The 17,932-nt window shown below is 50.9% G+C and overlaps 1 protein-coding gene across 4 annotated transcripts; it reads left to right on the top strand.

The window, feature by feature from the left end:
* Nucleotides 1–599: 599 nt before the first annotated feature.
* Nucleotides 600–16,217, top strand: ZNF77 (zinc finger protein 77). 4 transcript variants are annotated; one of them, XM_005587487.5, is made up of 4 exons: nucleotides 600–712; nucleotides 10,460–10,586; nucleotides 12,313–12,490; nucleotides 14,528–16,217. In XM_005587487.5, exons 1-4 carry the CDS (start codon nucleotides 710–712, stop codon nucleotides 15,852–15,854), a joined length of 1,635 nt encoding a protein of 544 aa, XP_005587544.3. In that variant the 5' UTR covers nucleotides 600–709; the 3' UTR covers nucleotides 15,855–16,217. The 4 variants fall into 4 exon arrangements, with proteins under 4 accessions (XP_005587544.3, XP_065392488.1, XP_073881408.1 ...); XM_065536416.2 differs by having other exon boundaries at nucleotides 14,507–16,217; XM_074025307.1 differs by having other exon boundaries at nucleotides 600–869.
* The last annotated feature ends 1,715 nt before the right edge of the window (nucleotides 16,218–17,932 follow it).

Here is a 17,932-nt window from a genome sequence, read left to right as displayed (position 1 = left end):
CAAATGCGCCCAGCCGAGAGTTTTAAAGAACACAAGGCGCGCCTGGTGGGGTCCGGCCTCCTGGGGCCTCGGCGCCTGGTCTCCGGATCTCCAGATCTCTGGACCCCAGGCGTCCGCGCCCACGCGGGACAGCACGGTGACGTCACACATGCGGGTCCCGTCCCCACGCAGGACTCCGCCCCACGGGACTCCTCGCCCTTCCCCTCCTCCTCGCACGAGAGGCCGCTCCGAGGGGAAACTGAGTCTGGAGTTCCCGCGCAGTCAGGGAGGAGGACGCCGCGCCCTCCCCGGACTGGAGTGAGTTCTCCCAGATCCGAGTGTCCCCGGCTGGAGGGTCAGCCACGCGTGTTCTCGACGCCCCCGTCACTCAGGGGAGAACTATCCAATCAGGACAGGCAGGGGCGGGGCCCAGGGAACTGTCCAATCAGAGACGTTAAGCCGAAGTGGAGCCCTGCCCAATCAAAGGCGCTAGGGGGACGGACTGGGGAACTCTCCAATCAGGGGTGCGGAGTTGACAGTATTGTCCAATCAGAGTCGCGACTTCCCGAGATCTGTCCAATCAGGCCCTGGGGACGGAAAGCCCAGTTCCCGTCTGCCCTGTGCGCTTCCCCGCCTTCCCCCGAGCGGCTCAGGTGGCCTGTGGTACTCACCTGCGCTGGCCGCTGGACCGCGGGGCGGTCGCCCCGGAGAGCCCAGGAGCGGGCGGGACATGGTGAGTGCGGGGCGCGAGCCGAGCCCGGGCCCAGGGCGAGGTGGGGCGGCAGGAACCGGCGTCCGCCCGAGTTCGCGGCCGTAGGAAGCTGAGGGACGCGCGGGGCGGCGCAGGACGAGCGCCTGGGCCCCGGGAACGCGGTCACAGCGGCCGACCGGTAGGGCTGGGGGCAGTCTGGGGAGCCAGCAGGGGATCAGGGACTCGAGGGGTAGTTTCTGGGGACAGTAGAGGTCAGGAGTTTGGGGGGAGCTTGCGGGGACAGCAGAGGTGGTCAGGGGCTTGGGGCAGTTTGTGGGGACAGTAGAGGTTTAAGGGGGCGCTGGGGCAGTTTGCGGGGACAGTAGAGGTTTAAGGGGCTTGGGGCAGTTTGCGGGGACAGTAGAGGTTTAAGGGGCTTGGGGCAGTTTGCGGGGACAGTAGAGGTTTAAGGGGCGCTGGGGCAGTTTGCGGGGACAGTAGAGGTTTAAGGGGCTTGGGGCAGTTTGCGGGGACAGTAGAGGTTTAAGGGGCTTGGGGCAGTTTGCGGGGACAGTAGAGGTTTAAGGGGCGCTGGGGCAGTTTGCGGGGACAGTAGAGGTTTAAGGGGCGCTGGGGCAGTTTGCGGGGACAGTAGAGGTTTAAGGGGCTTGGGGCAGTTTGCGGGGACAGTAGAGGTTTAAGGGGCTTGGGGCAGTTTGCGGGGACAGTAGAGGTTTAAGGGGCTTGGGGCAGTTTGCGGGGACAGTAGAGGTTTAAGGGGCTTGGGGCAGTTTGCGGGGACAGTAGAGGTTTAAGGGGCGCTGGGGCAGTTTGCGGGGACAGTAGAGGTTTAAGGGGCTTGGGGCAGTTTGCGGGGACAGTAGAGGTTTAAGGGGCTTGGGGCAGTTTGCGGAGACAGTAGAGGTTTAAGGGGCGCTGGGGCAGTTTGCGGGGACAGTAGAGGTTTAAGGGGCGCTGGGGCAGTTTGCGGGGACAGTAGAGGTTTAAGGGGCGCTGGGGCAGTTTGCGGGGACAGTAGAGGTTTAAGGGGCGCTGGGGCAGTTTGCGGGGACAGTAGAGGTTTAAGGGGCGCTGGGGCAGTTTGCGGGGACAGTAGAGGTTTAAGGGGCGCTGGGGCAGTTTGCGGGGACAGTAGATGTTTAAGGGGCGCTGGGGCAGTTTGCGGGGACAGTAGAGGCGGCCAGGGACTCAAGGGCCGTTTTGGGAGAGTGGAGGAGGAGAGGGGCAGTTTGCGGGAACAGACTTGGTCAGGGGCTCGGCGGCAGTTTGGGAGCTCAGTAGAGGGGAGTCAGGCTCAAGGGCAGATTAGGGGGCCAATAGCAGCAGTCGGGAAGTCGGGGGCAGTTTGGGGGGAGAGTAGAGGCGGTCATGGGTTTGAAGGGGGCAGTTTTGGGGAACAGAGGTGATCAGGGTCTCGGCAGTTTAGGGGGACAGTAGTTGCAGTCGGGAGATTGGGGGCAGCTCGAGGGGACAGCAGAAGCGGTCAGGGGCTCGGGCACTTTGGGGGGCAGTAGAGGCGGTCAGGGGCTTGAGGGCAGTTTGGGGGGACAGTAGAGGCAGTCAGGGGCTCGGGGAGAGTTTGAGGAGAGGGCAGGGGCCGTCAGGGGCTTGGCGGTCAGTTAGAGAAGGTCTGCCAAGGAGGAGGTGGTGCCCTGTCCTGGAGCCTGTCAAACAAAAATAAAATCCTGGGCCGGGTGCAATGGCTCACACCTGTAATCCCAGCACTTTGGGAGGCCGAGGCGGGTGGATCACCTGAGGTCAGGAGTTCCAGACCAGCCTGGCTAACATGGCGAAACCCCGTCTGTACTAAAAATACAAAAGTTAGCCGGACGTGGTGGTGGGCGCCTGTAGTCCCAGCTACTCGGGAGACTGAGGCAGGAGAATGTCGTGAACCCGGGAGGTGGAGGTTGCTGTGAGCCGAGATCCCGCTACTGCACTCCAGCCTGGCGACAGAGCGAGACTCCGTCTCAAAAACCAAAACCAAATATATATATATATAATATATAATATAAAATATATAATATACACACACAGATATATATATACACACACACATATATATACATATACACACACACATATATATATCTCCTGGCTAGAGAAGGAGAGAGAAAAATAGGAATAAGCCCAGCCTCAGAAACCTGCCCGATCTCAAAATGAACCAGAAAAAGGCTTTACTTTCATAAACAAGAAAGGGTTTGGAGGAACTTTTTAGGGGACAAGCAGAAAGGGGGTTGACAGTAAATGTACCTCCTCGTGGTCAGCTCGCTCAGGGGAGGTGATGAGGGGGCTCCACACTTATTGCTTGCTCAGACTCAGGGCGGCCACTCAAAGTTCAGGGACCTGTGGAGAGGACAGAAGGCTGAGTAAAGTTTGGGGAAGAAACGGGATGCTGTGGTTAAGCCTGTGTCAACCCAAACATAGTAAGGAAACTTTTATGAAAAAGGATTATTGCAAGGTATTGGGGGAGGGGGAGAAGGGGCTGTTGCAATAGGGAGAAGGGTTAGTTGGATTAGGGGAAGGGGAGTAATGCCAGAGGCTTGGGGTTCTATTGCAGTGGGGTGGGGGTATAAGCAACAGGGACATGGGGAGAGTTGATGATTGGGCTGGGGGACTAATGCCATAGGCACAGGGAGACAGCTGCAGGGGGAGAGCTCTGTGACCATCAAGTATGCAGGCATCTGAAGAGTTGGCTAGGCCTGGCGCAGTGACTCATGCCTATACTCCCAGCACTTTGAGAGGCTGAGGCACGTGGGTCACTTGAGGTCGGGAGTTCAAGACCAGCCTGGCTAACATGGTGAAATCCCATCTCTACTTAAAAATACAAAAATTAGCTGGCATGGTAGCGTGTGCCTGTAATCCCAGCTGCTCGGCAGGCTGAGGCAGGGAGAACTGCTTGAACCCGGGAGGTGGAGGTTGCAGTGAGCCATGATCACACCACTGCACTCCAGCCTGGGCCACAGAGCGAGACTCCATCTGAAAAAAAAGAAAGAGTTTGCTAAAAAAAAAAGTTTTTCTTTTCTTTCTTTCTTGTAGTCAGGTCTCACTCTGTTGCCCAGGCTGGAATGCAGTGGTGCGATCATGGCTCATTGCAGCTTCAACCTTCTGGACTCAAGCAGGCCTCCTGCCTCAGCCTCCTGAGTAGCTGGGACTACAGGCATGCCCCACTACACCCAGCTAATTCTTTTTTTTTTTTTTTTTTGAGACGGAGTCTCGCTCTGTCGCCCAGGCTAGAGTGCAGTGGCCGGATCTCAGCTCACTGCAAGCTCCGCCTCCTGGGTTTACGCCATTCTCCTGCCTCAGCCTCCCGAGTAGCTGGGACTACAGGTGCCCGCCACCTCGCCCGGCTAGTTTTTTTGTATTTTTAGTAGAGACGGGGTTTCACCATGTTAGCCAGGATGGTCTCGATCTCCTGACCTTGTGATCCGCCCGTCTCGGCCTCCCAAAGTGCTGGGATTACAAGCTTGAGCCACCGCGCCCGGCAACCCACCCAGCTAATTCTTAACAAAAATGTTGTAACGGCCAGGTGTGGTGGCTCACACCTGTCATCCCAGAACTTTGGGAAGCCGAGCCACGATGACGCTTGAGACCAGAAATTTGAGACCAGCCTGGGCCGTCTAGTGAGACCTCGTCATTTTTTTTTTCTTTTCCTTGTAGAGAAAAATACATTGCCCAGGTTGGTCTTGAACTCCTGGGCTCAAGTGATCCTTTCCCCTCGGCCTGCTAATGTGATGGGATTACAGGCGTGAGCTATTGCACCTGGCCTTGAAGCAGTTTTTTGTTTTGTTTTGTTTTGTTTTTGAGATGGAGTCTAGCTCTATTGCCCATGCTGAGTGCTGTGGCGTTATCTCAGCTCATTGCAACCTCTGCCTCCGGGGCTCAAGAGATTCTCCTTCCTCGGCCTCCCAAGTAGCTGGGATTACAGGTGTATGCCACCATGCCCAGCTAATTTTTGTATTTTTATTTTTTTTGAGACAGAGCTTCTCTCTTGTTCCCCAGGCTGGAGTGCAATGGCCCGATCTCAGCTCACCAAAACCTCTGCCTCCCAGGTTCAAGCGATTCTCCTGCCTCAGCCTCCCGAGTAGCTGGGATTACAGGCATGGGCCACCACGTCTGGCTAATTTTTGTATTTTTAGTAGAGATGGGGTTTCTCCATGTTGGTCAGGCTGGTCTTGAACTCCAGACCTCAGGTGATCTGCCCACCTTGGCCTCCCAAAGTGCTGAGATTACAGGCCTGAGCTAACGTGCCCAGCTGATGTTTGTATTTTTATTAGAGACAGGGTTTCACTGTGTTGGCCAGGCTGGTCTCGAACTCCTGACCTCGTGATCCGCCCGCCTCGGCCTCCCAAAGGGCTGGGATTACAGGCGTGAGCCACCGCTCCTAACCTAGCGAATCATTTCTGAGACAAAGAATGGGACTTCAGGCCGGGCGCGGTGGCTCAAGCCTGTAATCCCAGCACTTTGGGAGGCCGAGGCGGGTGGATCACGAGGTCAGGAGATCGAGACCATCCTGGCTAATATGGTGAAACCCCGTCTCTACTAAAAATACAAAAAATTAGCCGGACGTGGTGGCGGGCGCCTGTAGTCCCAGCTACTCGGAGGCTGAGGCGGGAGAATGGCGTAAACCCGGGAGGTGGAGCTTGCAGTGAGCCGAGATCGCGCCACTGCACTCCAGCCTGGGTGACACAGCGAGACTCCGTCTCAAAAAAAAAAAAAAAAAAAAAAGGGACTTCGGAGGGTCTGAATCTGGCCTTGTCATCTGCGTTAATCTTACCTAAGTCGTATGGGAAGGGAGGGTCCTGGCTGTGCCCAATTCCAGAGCACAGCAGGATGGGGTTCCCCTTTGCTGGTTTCCAGGCGCACAGAACTGAAGTCAGTTCAACATTGTCACCTGACAGCTGCGAACAGCCTCGTCTGTGTCCCGCTCAGCACTAGGATTGTTCCTATTTCAGCCCCAGGTTTTAATAAATGTAAAATAATGAGGCTGGGGATGCGCACCTGTGGTTCCAGCCACTTGAGAGGCTCGGGGAGGAGAATCGCTTGAGCCCACAAGTTTGAGGCTGCACCACCGCACTCCAGCCTGGGCAACAGGGCTAGACCCTGTCTCAGGGGAAAAAAAAAAAAAAAAAGAGCCGGGCGTGGTGGCTCACACCTGTAACCCCAGCACTTTGGGAGGCTGAGGTGGGCAGATCACAAGGTCAGAAGTTCAAGACCACCCTGACCGACATGGTGAAACCTCTACTAAAAATACAAAAATTAGCCGGGCGTGGTGTTGCGCGCCTGTAATCCCAGCTACTTGGGAGGCTGAGACAGGAGAATCGCTTGAACCCAGGAGGCGGACGTTGCAGTGAGCTGAGATTGCGTCACTGCACTCCAGCCTGGGCAACAGAGCTAGACCCTGTCTCAAAAAAAAAAAAAAAAAAAAAGAATAAATACTTTTTGTCTTTTTTTCTTGTCCTTAGTGAGGGCAGTCAGTAGTGTCTCAGATGTGTTCTTTGCCTTCTGCCACTGCCTGGTGTAATTCTGTGGCTTAGCCTGAGAAGGCTCCTGTGGGAAACTCTCAAACTTGGAAAACGTTGCTTCTTCCATTAGGACGAGGGGAAAGGCGCACACACAGCCCCACGCCTTATTGTGAGGTGGGCGAAGGTGTGGATTGAAAACATTCATGAAACTAGCACCGACTTAGGCAGGGTGCAGAGTTTGTGACAATGTGTGACCCTGCTCCGTCTCCTGTTAGTATCTGCGCATCAGATGGACGCACATTCTGTAAAATGTGGCCCACAGTACTGAGAGCCAGAGTACAGAGAAGCGGCAATTCCGATTAGGGGATTGACGAGCAATTTATCATGAGGATAATCGTGAACTGATACCTGTTTTCTGCACGGGACCCGTTGTGGGATAAAAAACCTTCTAGATTAGTCTTTTAGAATCCAGCACTCACCCCTTTGTCTTTTAACACGGGCTGAAAGTGGTGATTTGACTGTGTTCTTATTTTTATTTTTTGAGACAGTCTCGCTCTGTCTCCCAGGCTGGAGTGCAGTGGCTTGATCTCGGCTCACTGCAACCTCCGCCTCCTGGGTTCAAGCGATTCTCCTGCCTCAGTCTCCAGAGTAGCTGAGATTACAAGCGCGCCACCATGCCCGGCTGATTTTTGTATTTTTAGTAGAGACGGGTATAAGGTTAACAGAGAGAAAGGATGAGAGAGAGACCCAAGGTCAGGCAAGGAAGTTTATTTTTTTTTATTTTATTTTTTATTTTTTTGAGACGGAGTCTTGCTCTGTAGCCCGGGCTGGAGTGCAGTGGCCGGATCTCAGCTCACTGCAAGCTCCGCCTCCCGGGTTCACGCCATTCTCCTGCCTCAGCCTCCGGAGTAGCTGGGACTACAGGCGCCCGCCACCTCGCCCGGCTAGTTTTTTGTATTTTTAGTAGAGACGGGGTTTCACGGTGTTAGCCAGGATGGTCTCGATCTCCTGACCTCGTGATCCGCCCGTCTCGGCCTCCCAAAGTGCTGGGATTACAGGCTTGAGCCACCGCGCCCGGCCGGAACTTTATTGAACCTACTGGCTGCTCCACTACAGACAGAGGAGGCAAGCCAGAGCTTACAAAATGAGGGGTTTCTATGGGGGACAGAGACCTGGGGTTGTTTGCTGGTTACTTTTGCCCCATATTACCTTGTGACATTTATTACGGGAGGGTGTAGGTAAAGTTTGTTTATGCTTCCCATGACCTCCCCCTGAGCGGTCTGGATGGTTCGTAATTGGGGTTTGCTTATCGCAGCAAGGTCTGATCAGTGAGAAGTCTTCACTGCGGTGAGAAGCTTCACTGGCTTCGCTGTGGTGCCTAGATAAGGGCTTAGAAATGTAAAGAGGCGCTGGGCGCGGTGGCTCACGCCTGTAATCCCAGCACTTTGGGAGGCCGAGGCGGGCAGATCACGAAGTCAGGAGATCGAGACCACGGTGAAACCTTGTCTCTACTAAAAATACAAAAAATAAGCCGGGCGAGGTGGCGGGAGCCTGTAGTCCCAGCTACTCAGGAGGCTGAGGCAGGAGAATGGCGTAAACCCGGGAGGCGGAGCTTGCAGTGAGCTGAGATCCGGCCACTGCACTCCAGCCTGGGCGACAGAGCGAGACTGCATCTCAAAAAAAAAAAAGAAAAAGAAATGTAAAGAGGCTTGAGGGAAGGGTGGATACAGAGAAGAGTTGCAGAGCATCTGGGGGAGGGGTGGGCAGCGCCAAGAAGCTTTTTTGAGGCAGTTTGTCCCTAACAACGGGCTTTCACCACGTTGGCCAGGCTGGTCTTGAGCTCCTGACCTCAAGTGATCCACCTGCCTCAGCCTCCCAAAGGGCTGGGGTTACAGGCATGAGCCACTGTGCCCAGCCTCAGCTGCGTTTGTATTCAGACCCCAGGTTAAGGGACTTTGGTTGAAGCGGGTGTGGCACCTGAGGTGGGACCAGTGTGCTTCATGCCATTGGTATGTCTGTGGATGAACACCGCTTTGCAATGCAGATTCCCACCTGATACTTCTCAGATTTTTGGATACGGCTGGATGGTGGATAGAATAAACCGCTTGTTTGGGGCATCTATGAAGATGACTTGGCAGTTTTCCTTTAATGTGAATTATGAGTTCATACCATTTTTGTTTGTTTTGAGACCGAATCTCACTCTGTTGCCCAGGCTGGAGTGCAGTGGTGCCATCTCGGCTCACTGCAAGCTCCGCCTCCCGGGTTTAAGTGATTCTCCTGCCTCAGCCTCCTGAGTAGCTGGAACTACAGGTGCCCGCCACCATGCCCGGCTAATTTTTTTTTTTTTTTTGAGACGGAGTTTTGCTTTTGTTGCCCAGGCTGGAGTGTAGTGGCGCAATCTCGGCTCACTGCAACCTCTGCCTCCCAGGTTAAAGCGATTCTCCTGCCTCAGCCTCCCAGGTAGCTGGGATTACAGGCATCCACCACCATGCCCGGGTAATTTTTTTTTTGTATTTTTAGTAGAGATGGAGTTTCATCATGTTGGACAGGCTGGTCTTGAACTCCTGACCTCAGGTGATTCACCCGCCTTGGCCTCCCAAAGTGCTGGGATTACAAGTGTGAGCCACCGCGCCCAGCTAACTTTTGTATTTTTAGTAGAGATGGGGTTTCATCATGTTGGCCAGGCTGCTCATGAACTCCTGACCTCAAGTGATCTGCCGGCCTCGGCCTCCCAAAGTGCTGGGATTACAGGTGTGAGCCACCTCGCCCAGCCTTTTTTTTTTTTTTTTTTTTTTTGAGATAGGGTATCACTGTGTCACCCACGCTGGAGTGCAGTGGCAACATCTTGGCTCACTGCAGCCTCAACCTCCTGGGCTCAAATGATCCTCCCTCCACCTCAGCCTCCTGAGTAGCTGGGACTCCAGGTGCACACCACCATGCCTGGCTAATTTTTGTATTTTTTGTAGAGATAGGGTTTCACCATATTGTCCAGGTTGGTCTCGAACTTCTGGGCTCAAACAGTCCTCCCACCTCAGTCTCCCAAAGTTCTGGGATTGTAGGCATGAGCCACCAAGCCCAGCTGCTGAGAGCATTTTATTGTAGAATAGAACACATGTAGAAAACTTTTGTAAGACAATTACAGAATCAGCTGAAACATCCTAAAGTGAACAGTGTGTAATGACAGCCAGGCCTTGACATCCCATTAGAAATGATACATAATGGTAGGCTTCTCCCTCCAGTTCAGGCCAATATCCTAAGTTCTTTTAGCTTTTTGTGTGTGTGTGTGTGTGTGAGAGAGACAGGGTTTTACCATGTTGCCTATGCTGGTCTCGAACTCCTGAGCTCAAGTCATCTGCCTGCCTCAGCCTCCCAAAGTGCTGGAACTACAGGCGTGAACCACCACACCTGGCCAGTATCCTAAATTATAAGGATATAGTCTCTTTTTTTTTTTTTTTTTTTTTCCTGAGACTGAGTCTCGCTCTGTCGCCCAGCCTGGAGTGCAGTGGTGTGATCTGGGCTCACTGCAAGCTCTGCCTCCCAGGTTCACACCATTCTCCTGCCTCAGCTTCCCGAGTAGCTGGGACTATAGGCGCCTGCCACTACACCCAGCTAATTTTTTTTTTTTTTTGTATTTTTATTAGAGACAGGGTTTCACCATGTTAGCCAAGATGGTCTCGACCTCCTGACCTCGTGATCTGCCTGCCTCGGTCTTATTTTATTTTTTTGAGATTGGGTCTTACTCTGTTGTCCAGGCTGGAGTGCAGTGGCACAGTCATAGTTCACTGCAGCCTTGAACCCCTGGGCTCAAGCGATCATCCCTCCTCACCCTCCTAAGTAGCTGGGACCACAGGTGTGTGCCACCATGGCTGGTTAATTTATCATATTTTATTGGTTTTGTAGAGACAGGACCTCGCTATGTAGCCCAGGCTGGTCTCCAACTCCTGGCCCTAAGCAATCCTCCCACCTCAGCCTCTCAAAGTACTGGGATTACAGGCATGAGCCACCAGCCTTAGCTTAATGATGTTTTCACATTTTTTAGTGTTTCCTCTGCCCTGCAGATCTGAGATCTGCCATTTCTCAGTAATTCCTCGTAAGTCTCCCGCAGAGGCCGTCATCGCGCCTTGCTTCCTGTTGGGAAGGTACTCACAGCATTGAGCGTACCGTACCTTTTCATATTGTCTGTCACCTCTCACAAGAACATAAGCTCTGTGTGGCTCAGTTCCCCAGGCTGCCGGCCTCACCCCTCTTCCTGCGCACATGGGGGAGGATGGTGCCTTGCTGAAGTGGGATGTGTGGAATGTTTTAGGACTCCGTGGTCTTTGAGGAAGTGGCTGTGAACTTCACCCCAGAAGAGTGGGCGTTGCTGGATCATGCTCAGAGGAGCCTGTACAGAGATGTGATGCTGGAGACCTGCAGGAACCTGGCCTCCTTAGGTAAGACTGGCATCATTCCTTCCCTGCGTCCCTGGAGAGCAAAGATACCTTGTTTTTCTTTTTATTTGAGCTCAGAAATTTAAATATGTTGGAAAAGAGATAGACATGATCCCAACCCCCATGGAACATGGGAGTCAAAACGCTTCTCCCTGAAAACAAAGTTTTGTGTATTATTGATATTTAGGTTTTCTTGATCACCAGTCTTTTGGCTGCCCACGTTTTATAAGTGTGAGCAGAGTATTCTGTGTCACGTTGGGGCAATGGAGGCAGCTTTGTGGTTCACCACACAGAGTAACTGTACTTGGAAAATCAAAGTACACTGTGATAAAGTAAATCAAAGTGACACGGTGAGTAATCCATGTTTGACATGGTAATTTTGCTGCAGTTAAAACTCACACTCAGTCATCATCGGTGGTCTGGGAGGTCAAAGTGTTGGCCTGTTTCGGGGAACATTTGTTGCCTTTCACAATCCTTCCTCATCATGTGATTCTCAAGGAGTGGGCGGCGCTCACACCTGAGGGCAGCCGGGCACAGCGGAGAGGAAGGACTCCTGTAAGGACCCTGTGCCTGTGAGCACCAGGAGAGCAGTAAGCAGCCCTCGGGCAGAGTGGGTTCTGGATAAGAAGGTTCTGTTTGGCAGTGTGGGTTAGAAACACAAACCCTTTTCTGAGAAGGAGGAGGTGTGTCCTATCTCAGCTGCCCTGTGTGGCTTTTCCTCCATCCTCCCGCACCGTCCTCCTTCGCTGGGGAAAGCCTCTGTATTTCCTCGTATAAAAGGAGCATTTGTCCATGTGCATTTTGCCCACCAACTTCGTACTTTGTTTTTCTCATAGTATTTTACTTAACATCAGTCTCCATCTCTTTGGAACTATTCTGTTTCTTAGTAAACAGGCTGCCATGTTCACCTCTTCTTTTTTTTTGAGACAGAGTTTTACTCTTATTGCCCATTGCACAGGCTGGAGTGCAGTGGCGCAACCTCGGCTCATTGCAACCCCCCACCTCCCAGGTACAAGTGATTCTTCTGCCTCAGCCTCCCAAGTAGCTGGGATTACAGGCACATGCCACTATGCCCGGCTAATTTTTTGTATTTTTAGTAGAGACGGGGTTTAACCATATTGGTCAGGCTGGTATCGAACTCCTGACCTCAGGTGATCCACCCGGTTCGGCCTCCCAAAGTGCTGGGATTATAGGCATGAGCCTCTGCGCCCGGCACTATTCTTTTTTTGAGACAGGATCTCACTCTGTCACCCAGGCTGGAGTGCCGTGGTGCGATCATGGCCTACTGCAGCTTTGACTTCCTGGGCTCAAGTGATTCTCCCTCCTTGGCCTCCCAAGGAGCTGGGATTATAGGCACACAACACACTAACACCACGCGTGGCTAATTTAAATTTTTTGTTGTTGTTCAGAGATGAGGTCTCCTTATTTTCCTACGTCGCCCAGGCTCCTCTTGAACTCCTGGGCTCAAGCAATTCTCCTACCTTGGCCCCCCAGTGCTTTGGGGTTACAGGCATGAGCCACTGCACCCGGCTCATCTGTTTTTTATTATTGCCAAATTCTCAAATAGATGAGGTCATCAGAGTTTCACTTTGATAGCATGTCTATTCTTCCTTATAAACTGTGGTTACATTTTTGGATTAGTATATGAAAAGAAATCCATATGTGGTCTATTTTCTTTTCTTTATCCCAACATATTTCCCCTAAGAAATTGTGTAATTGATTGTTGCAGATTGTTGCATTTATGTTAGAACCAGTGGATCAAGTTCTCAGAGGGACGTTCTGGGGAATGGAATATCCAATGATGAAGAAATTGTAAAGTTCACAAGTGATTACTGGTCTATTTTTGGAGAAAATTGGAGATTTGATAACACTGGAGATCAGCACCAAATCCCAGAGAGGCATTTGAGGTGAGTGGCTCACAACCAGAGAACCAGAGGGATGGGCCTCTCCGCAGAGTGTCAAACTAACTTGCAATTAAACGAAAAGTATTGGCCAGGCTAGAGGGCTCACGCCTGTAATCCCAGCACTTTGGGAGGCCGAGGCGGCCGGATCACCTGAGGTCAATAGTTCGAAACCAGCCTGGCCAACATAGAGAAACCCCGTCTCTACTAAAAATACAAAAAATTAGCTGGGCGTGGTGGCCCATGCCTATAATCCCAGCTACTGAGGAGATTGAGGCAGGAGAATCACTTGAACCTGGGAGGCGGAGGCTGTGGTAAGCCGAGATTGCGCCATTGCACTCCAGCCTGGGCGACAAGAGCCAAGCTCCATCTCAAAAAAAAAAAAAAAAAAAAAGTATAAACCAGCTACGCAATTGTAGACGCAGAGACTTTTTTTCTTTTTCTTTATTTTCACTTTTTAAAAATATATTTTAATAATTACTTTTATTCATTTTTTTATTTTATTTTTTAATTTATTTTTGAGATGGGGTCTCACTCTGTCACCCAGGCTGAAGTGCAGTGGCACAGATCTTGGCTCACTGCAACCTTCGCCTCCTGGGCTCAAGCAGTCCTCCCATCTCATCCTCCCAAGTAGCTGGGACCACAGGCACACACCACCACACCTGGCTAATTTTTGTGTTTTTGTAGAGACAGAGTTTCACCATGTTGCCCAGGCTGGTATCAAACTCCTGGACTCAGCAGTCCACCTGTCTCAGCCTCCCAAAGTGCTTGGATTATAGGTGTGATCCACCGTACCTGGCCGAGACTTTACCTAAGAGAGTATTTTCATAAATGTGATGTCGATGTCACTTGTCTGAAACAGTTGGAAACAATATCAGGAAACCTCATCTATAAGAAACACTGTGGGCCGGGCGCGGTGGCTCAAGCCTGTAATCCCAGCACTTTGGGAGGCCGAGACGGGCGGATCACGAGGTCAGGAGATCGAGACCATCCTGGCTAACACAGTGAAACCCCGTCTCTACTAAAAAATACAAAAAACTAGCCGGGCGAGGTGGCGGGCGCCTGTAGTCCCAGCTACTCGGGAGGCTGAGGCAGGAGAATGGCGGGAACCCGGGAGGCGGAGCTTGCAGTGAGCCGAGATCTGGCCACTGCACTCCAGCCTGGGCGACAGAGCGAGACTCCGCCTCAAAAAAAAAAAAAAAAAGAAACACTGTGGGCAGGGCACAGTGGCTCACGCCTATAATCCCAGCACTTTGGGAGGCCAAGGCAGGTGGATCACCTGAGGTCAGGAGTTCGAGACCAGCCTGACCAACATGGGGAAACCCCATCTCTACTTAAAAAAAAAAAAAAAGAAAAATACAAAAAAGAATTAGCCAGTGCATGCCTGTAATCCCAGCCACTTGGGAGGCTGAGGCAGGAGTATCACTTGAACCCAGGAGGTGGAGGTTGTGGTGAGCCAAGATTGTGCCATTGCACTCCAGCCTGGGCAACAAGAGCAAAACTCCATCTCAAAAAAAAAAAGAAAGAAAAAGGCCAGGCGCGGTGGCTCACGCCTGTAATCCCAGCACTTTGGGAGGCTGAAGAGGGCAGATCACGAGGTCAGGAGATCGAGACCATCCTGGCTAACATGGTGAAACCTCGTCTCTACTAAAATACAAAAAATTAGCCAGGCGTGTTGGCGGGCGCCTGTAGTCCCAGCTACTCGGGAGGCTGAGGCAGGAGAATGGCGTGAACCCGGGAGGTGGAGTTTGCAGTGAGCCAAGGTGGCGCCACTGCACTCCAGCCTGGGCGACAGACTGAGACTCTGTCTCAAAAAAAAAAAAAAAAAAAGAAAAAAAGAAACACTGTGAAATGTATGGCTGCAGTTGAACCTTCAGCTGGAGCATTAAGCTTGTTCTCCATAGAAACCAGGCAGACAGTGCTGAAAATAGACCCATTCAGTGAAATTGGAAAATATATACTCAAAATAATCACTAAAAACCATTTATCAGTTAATCACTTATAATCATTAATGACTAGTAGTGTGCTTCCCATTTTGAACAGAAGTCAATTGGGGAGCCTCTGTGAAAGTAACGAAGGTCATCAATGTGGAGAGAGCTGGAGCCAGACTGCGAACCTTCCTGTGCACAAGAGTTACCCTACCGAAGCTCAGCCCTCTGAGTGCACTAAGTGTGGCAAAGCCTCCGAGAATCAGCAGAGATCTCACACCAGACAGAGACTGTGTAAGGAATGTGGGCAGGCCTGCAGCTGCCTCTCCTGCCAAAGCCCTCCTATGAAAACGCAGACTGTAGAGAAACCCTGTAATGGCCAGGACTCAGGGAGAGCATCTGCGAGATATGTGAAAAGTCTCAGCAGTAAAAAGTCTTATGAATGTAAGAAATGTGGAAAAGCTTTCGCTTGTGCCTCCTCTTTCAGGGGACATGTGAATAGTCACCATGAGCAGAAAACCCATGCATGTAAAGTATGTGGGAAGACCTTTATGTATTATTCCTACCTTACACGGCATTTAAGAACTCACACAGGGGAGAAACCCTATGAGTGTAAGGAGTGTGGGAAAGCCTTCAGCTGTCCCTCATACTTTCGAGAACATGTCAGAACACACACTGGAGAGAAACCATATGAATGTAAGCATTGTGGAAAATCATTCAGCTGTTACTCCTCCTTTAGAGATCACGTGAGGACGCACACTGGAGAGAAACCCTGTCAGTGTAAACATTGCGGAAAAGCGTTCACTTGTTACTCATCTCTTCGAGAACACGGGAGAACGCACAGTGGCGAGAAACCCTATGAATGTAAGGAATGCGGCAAAGCCTTCCGGTACCCCTCCTCTCTGCGAGCACACGTGAGAATGCACACCGGAGAGAAGCCCTATGTGTGCAAGCAGTGTGGGAAGGCCTTCGGATGTCCCACTTACTTTAGAAGACATGTGAAAACACACAGCGGGGTGAAGCCCTATGAATGTAAGGAGTGTGGGAAAGCCTACAGTTTTTCCTCCTCCCTTCGAATCCACGTGAGGACGCACACTGGAGAGAAGCCCTTTGAGTGTAAGCATTGTGAGAAAGCCTTCAGCTGTCACTCCTCCCTTCGAGAGCACGTGCGAACCCACAGCGGAGAGAAACCGTACGAATGTAATCAATGTGGGAAAGCCTTCAGCCACGCTCAGTACTTTCAAAAGCATGTGAGATCACACAGTGGAGTCAAACCCTACGAATGTCCTGAATGTGGGAAAGCCTACAGTTGTTCCTCGTCCCTTCGTGTGCACGTGAGAACACACACTGGAGAGAGACCGTATGTGTGCAAGCAGTGTGGGAAAACCTTCAGGTATCTCGCGTCGCTGCAAGCACACGTGAGAACACATGCTGGAGCGTGAATCCACGAATACAGTGGACCTGGGGGAGTGTTCAACCCTAAAACCTTGTTGTAAATGCGAGAAAACACTGGCAAGAAACCTTATTTATGTAGGGCATGTAGAAAGACCTTCTGGGATAGCACTTATTTTGTACCTGAAAACTCCAAGTAGGAGAGAAATCTCTTAATTATGATTAATATGGTATTGCCTTTACATGCCTCAGCCTTAATAGTGATTCCTTGTGTATAAATTTCTCGTTTATGTTTGTGATGTAAACTTAATATCCTGTTTTGTACGCTTTCAGCTATACTATGTATATTTTGTCAGTTAGGACTTTAAGTAATTGTAGTTATATAAAATTGGTCTCATTTCCATTGCAATGTCTTTTGGACCTGGGGGTGATTGTTTTTTTGTTTTCATGCACAACTTGGTGTGAGTTTAGATGAAATGTTTTTGATTCCTTTTTTTTTTTTTTTGAGATAAGAGTCTTGCTGTGTTGCCCAGGCTGGAGTGCAGAGGCACGATCTTGGCTCACAGCAACCTCCACCTCCCTGGTTCAAGCAATTCTCCTGCCTCAGCCTCCCAAGTAGCTGGGACTACAAGCACATGCCATCATGTCCAGCTAATTTTTGTATTTTTAGTAGATACGGAGGTTTTGCCATGTTGGCCAGGCTGGTCTCGAACTCCTAACATCAGGTGATCTGCCCGCCTTAGCTTCCCAAAGTGCTGGGATTACAGATGTGAGCCACCGTGCCTGGCCTGATTTCCACTTTCTGTTAAATTTCCAGTGTGTGATCATGAGACTGTTATTTCTTTTCTTTTTTTTTTTTTTTTTTTTTTGAGACGGAGTCTCACGCTGTTGCCCAGGCTGGCGTGCTGGAGTGCAGTGGCGCGATCTCGGCTCACTGCAAGCTCCACCTCCCGGGTTCCCGCCATTCTCCTGCCTCAGCCTCCTGAGTAGCTGGGACTACAGGCGCCCGCCACCGCGCCCGGCTAATTTTTTGTATTTTTAGTAGAAACGGGGTTTCACTGTGGTCTCGATCTCCTGACCTTGTGATCCGCCCGCCTCGGCCTCCCAAAGTGCTGGGATTACAGGCTTGAGCCACCGCGCCCGGCCGACTGTTATTTCTTTTCTAGTCCACTATTGCAGGTACTGGAATTTGCTGTCACTCTACCTTTCCCTTCAATCATATTTTTTTAATTAAAAGTTTTATTTTATAGGGATAGCGTCTTGCTATGTTGCCCAAGCTAGTATTGAACTCCTGGGCTCAAGCAGTCCTCTTGCCTTGGCCTCTCAAAGTGCTGGGATTACAGGCATGAGTCTCCATGCCGAGTGTCCTTCAGTCTTTATTATTTAAAGATGGGTCTTCCACATTTGTTTGTTCCTTGTGGATACCACTTGCGTGTAACGCAGATACATTAGTCCTTATAGAAGACTCTTGACAGACATCATTCTTAACTGGTTTCTGGTCATATTTTGAATTACAGATGTGAGCAACCACACCCAGCTCTATTTTCTTGCTCACTGTCCTTGATCTTGGTTGGAAATTGGACAAACTGCATTAAGAGGAAAGACCTTTTGACATGAAGATGAAAGTTAGTGTATAGCTTGTTCTACTTGATTGTACTGTCAGCCCTAATAAGGTTGGAAACTAGATATCCCAGAGTCCCTTCTGTTTATGGTTCTGAGTTAAAGTTCATGAGAAGGTGAAGGCACATCAGTTTTGAAAAGTAAAGCGAAGAAGGCATTCTCAGTTCTAACAGCCTACCCAGAAACAAATATGTGGCAACCTTATGGACCTATGTTGCAAGACATTTTTTTTTTTTTTTGAGATGGAGTCTCGCTCTGTCACCCAGGTTGGAGTGCAGCAGCGCGATCTCGGCTCACTGCAACCCCCACCTCTTGGGTTCAAACAATTACCCCACTTCAGCCTCCTGAGTAGCTGGGACTACAGTCGCCCACCACCACACCCAGCTAATTTTTTTTCTTTTTCTTTTTTTTTTTTTAGTAGAGACGGGTTTCACCATGTTAGCCAGAATGGTCTCCATCTCTTGACCTCGTGATCCGCCCACCTTGGCCTCCCGAAGTGCTGGGATTA

The sequence above is a fragment of the Macaca fascicularis genome, chromosome 19, assembly GCF_037993035.2.
Source record: "Macaca fascicularis isolate 582-1 chromosome 19, T2T-MFA8v1.1".
Classification (NCBI taxonomy): Eukaryota; Metazoa; Chordata; class Mammalia; order Primates; family Cercopithecidae; genus Macaca; species Macaca fascicularis.
The sequence above is the reverse complement of the archived record's forward strand: the minus strand, read 5'-3'. Positions and strand labels throughout refer to the sequence as shown.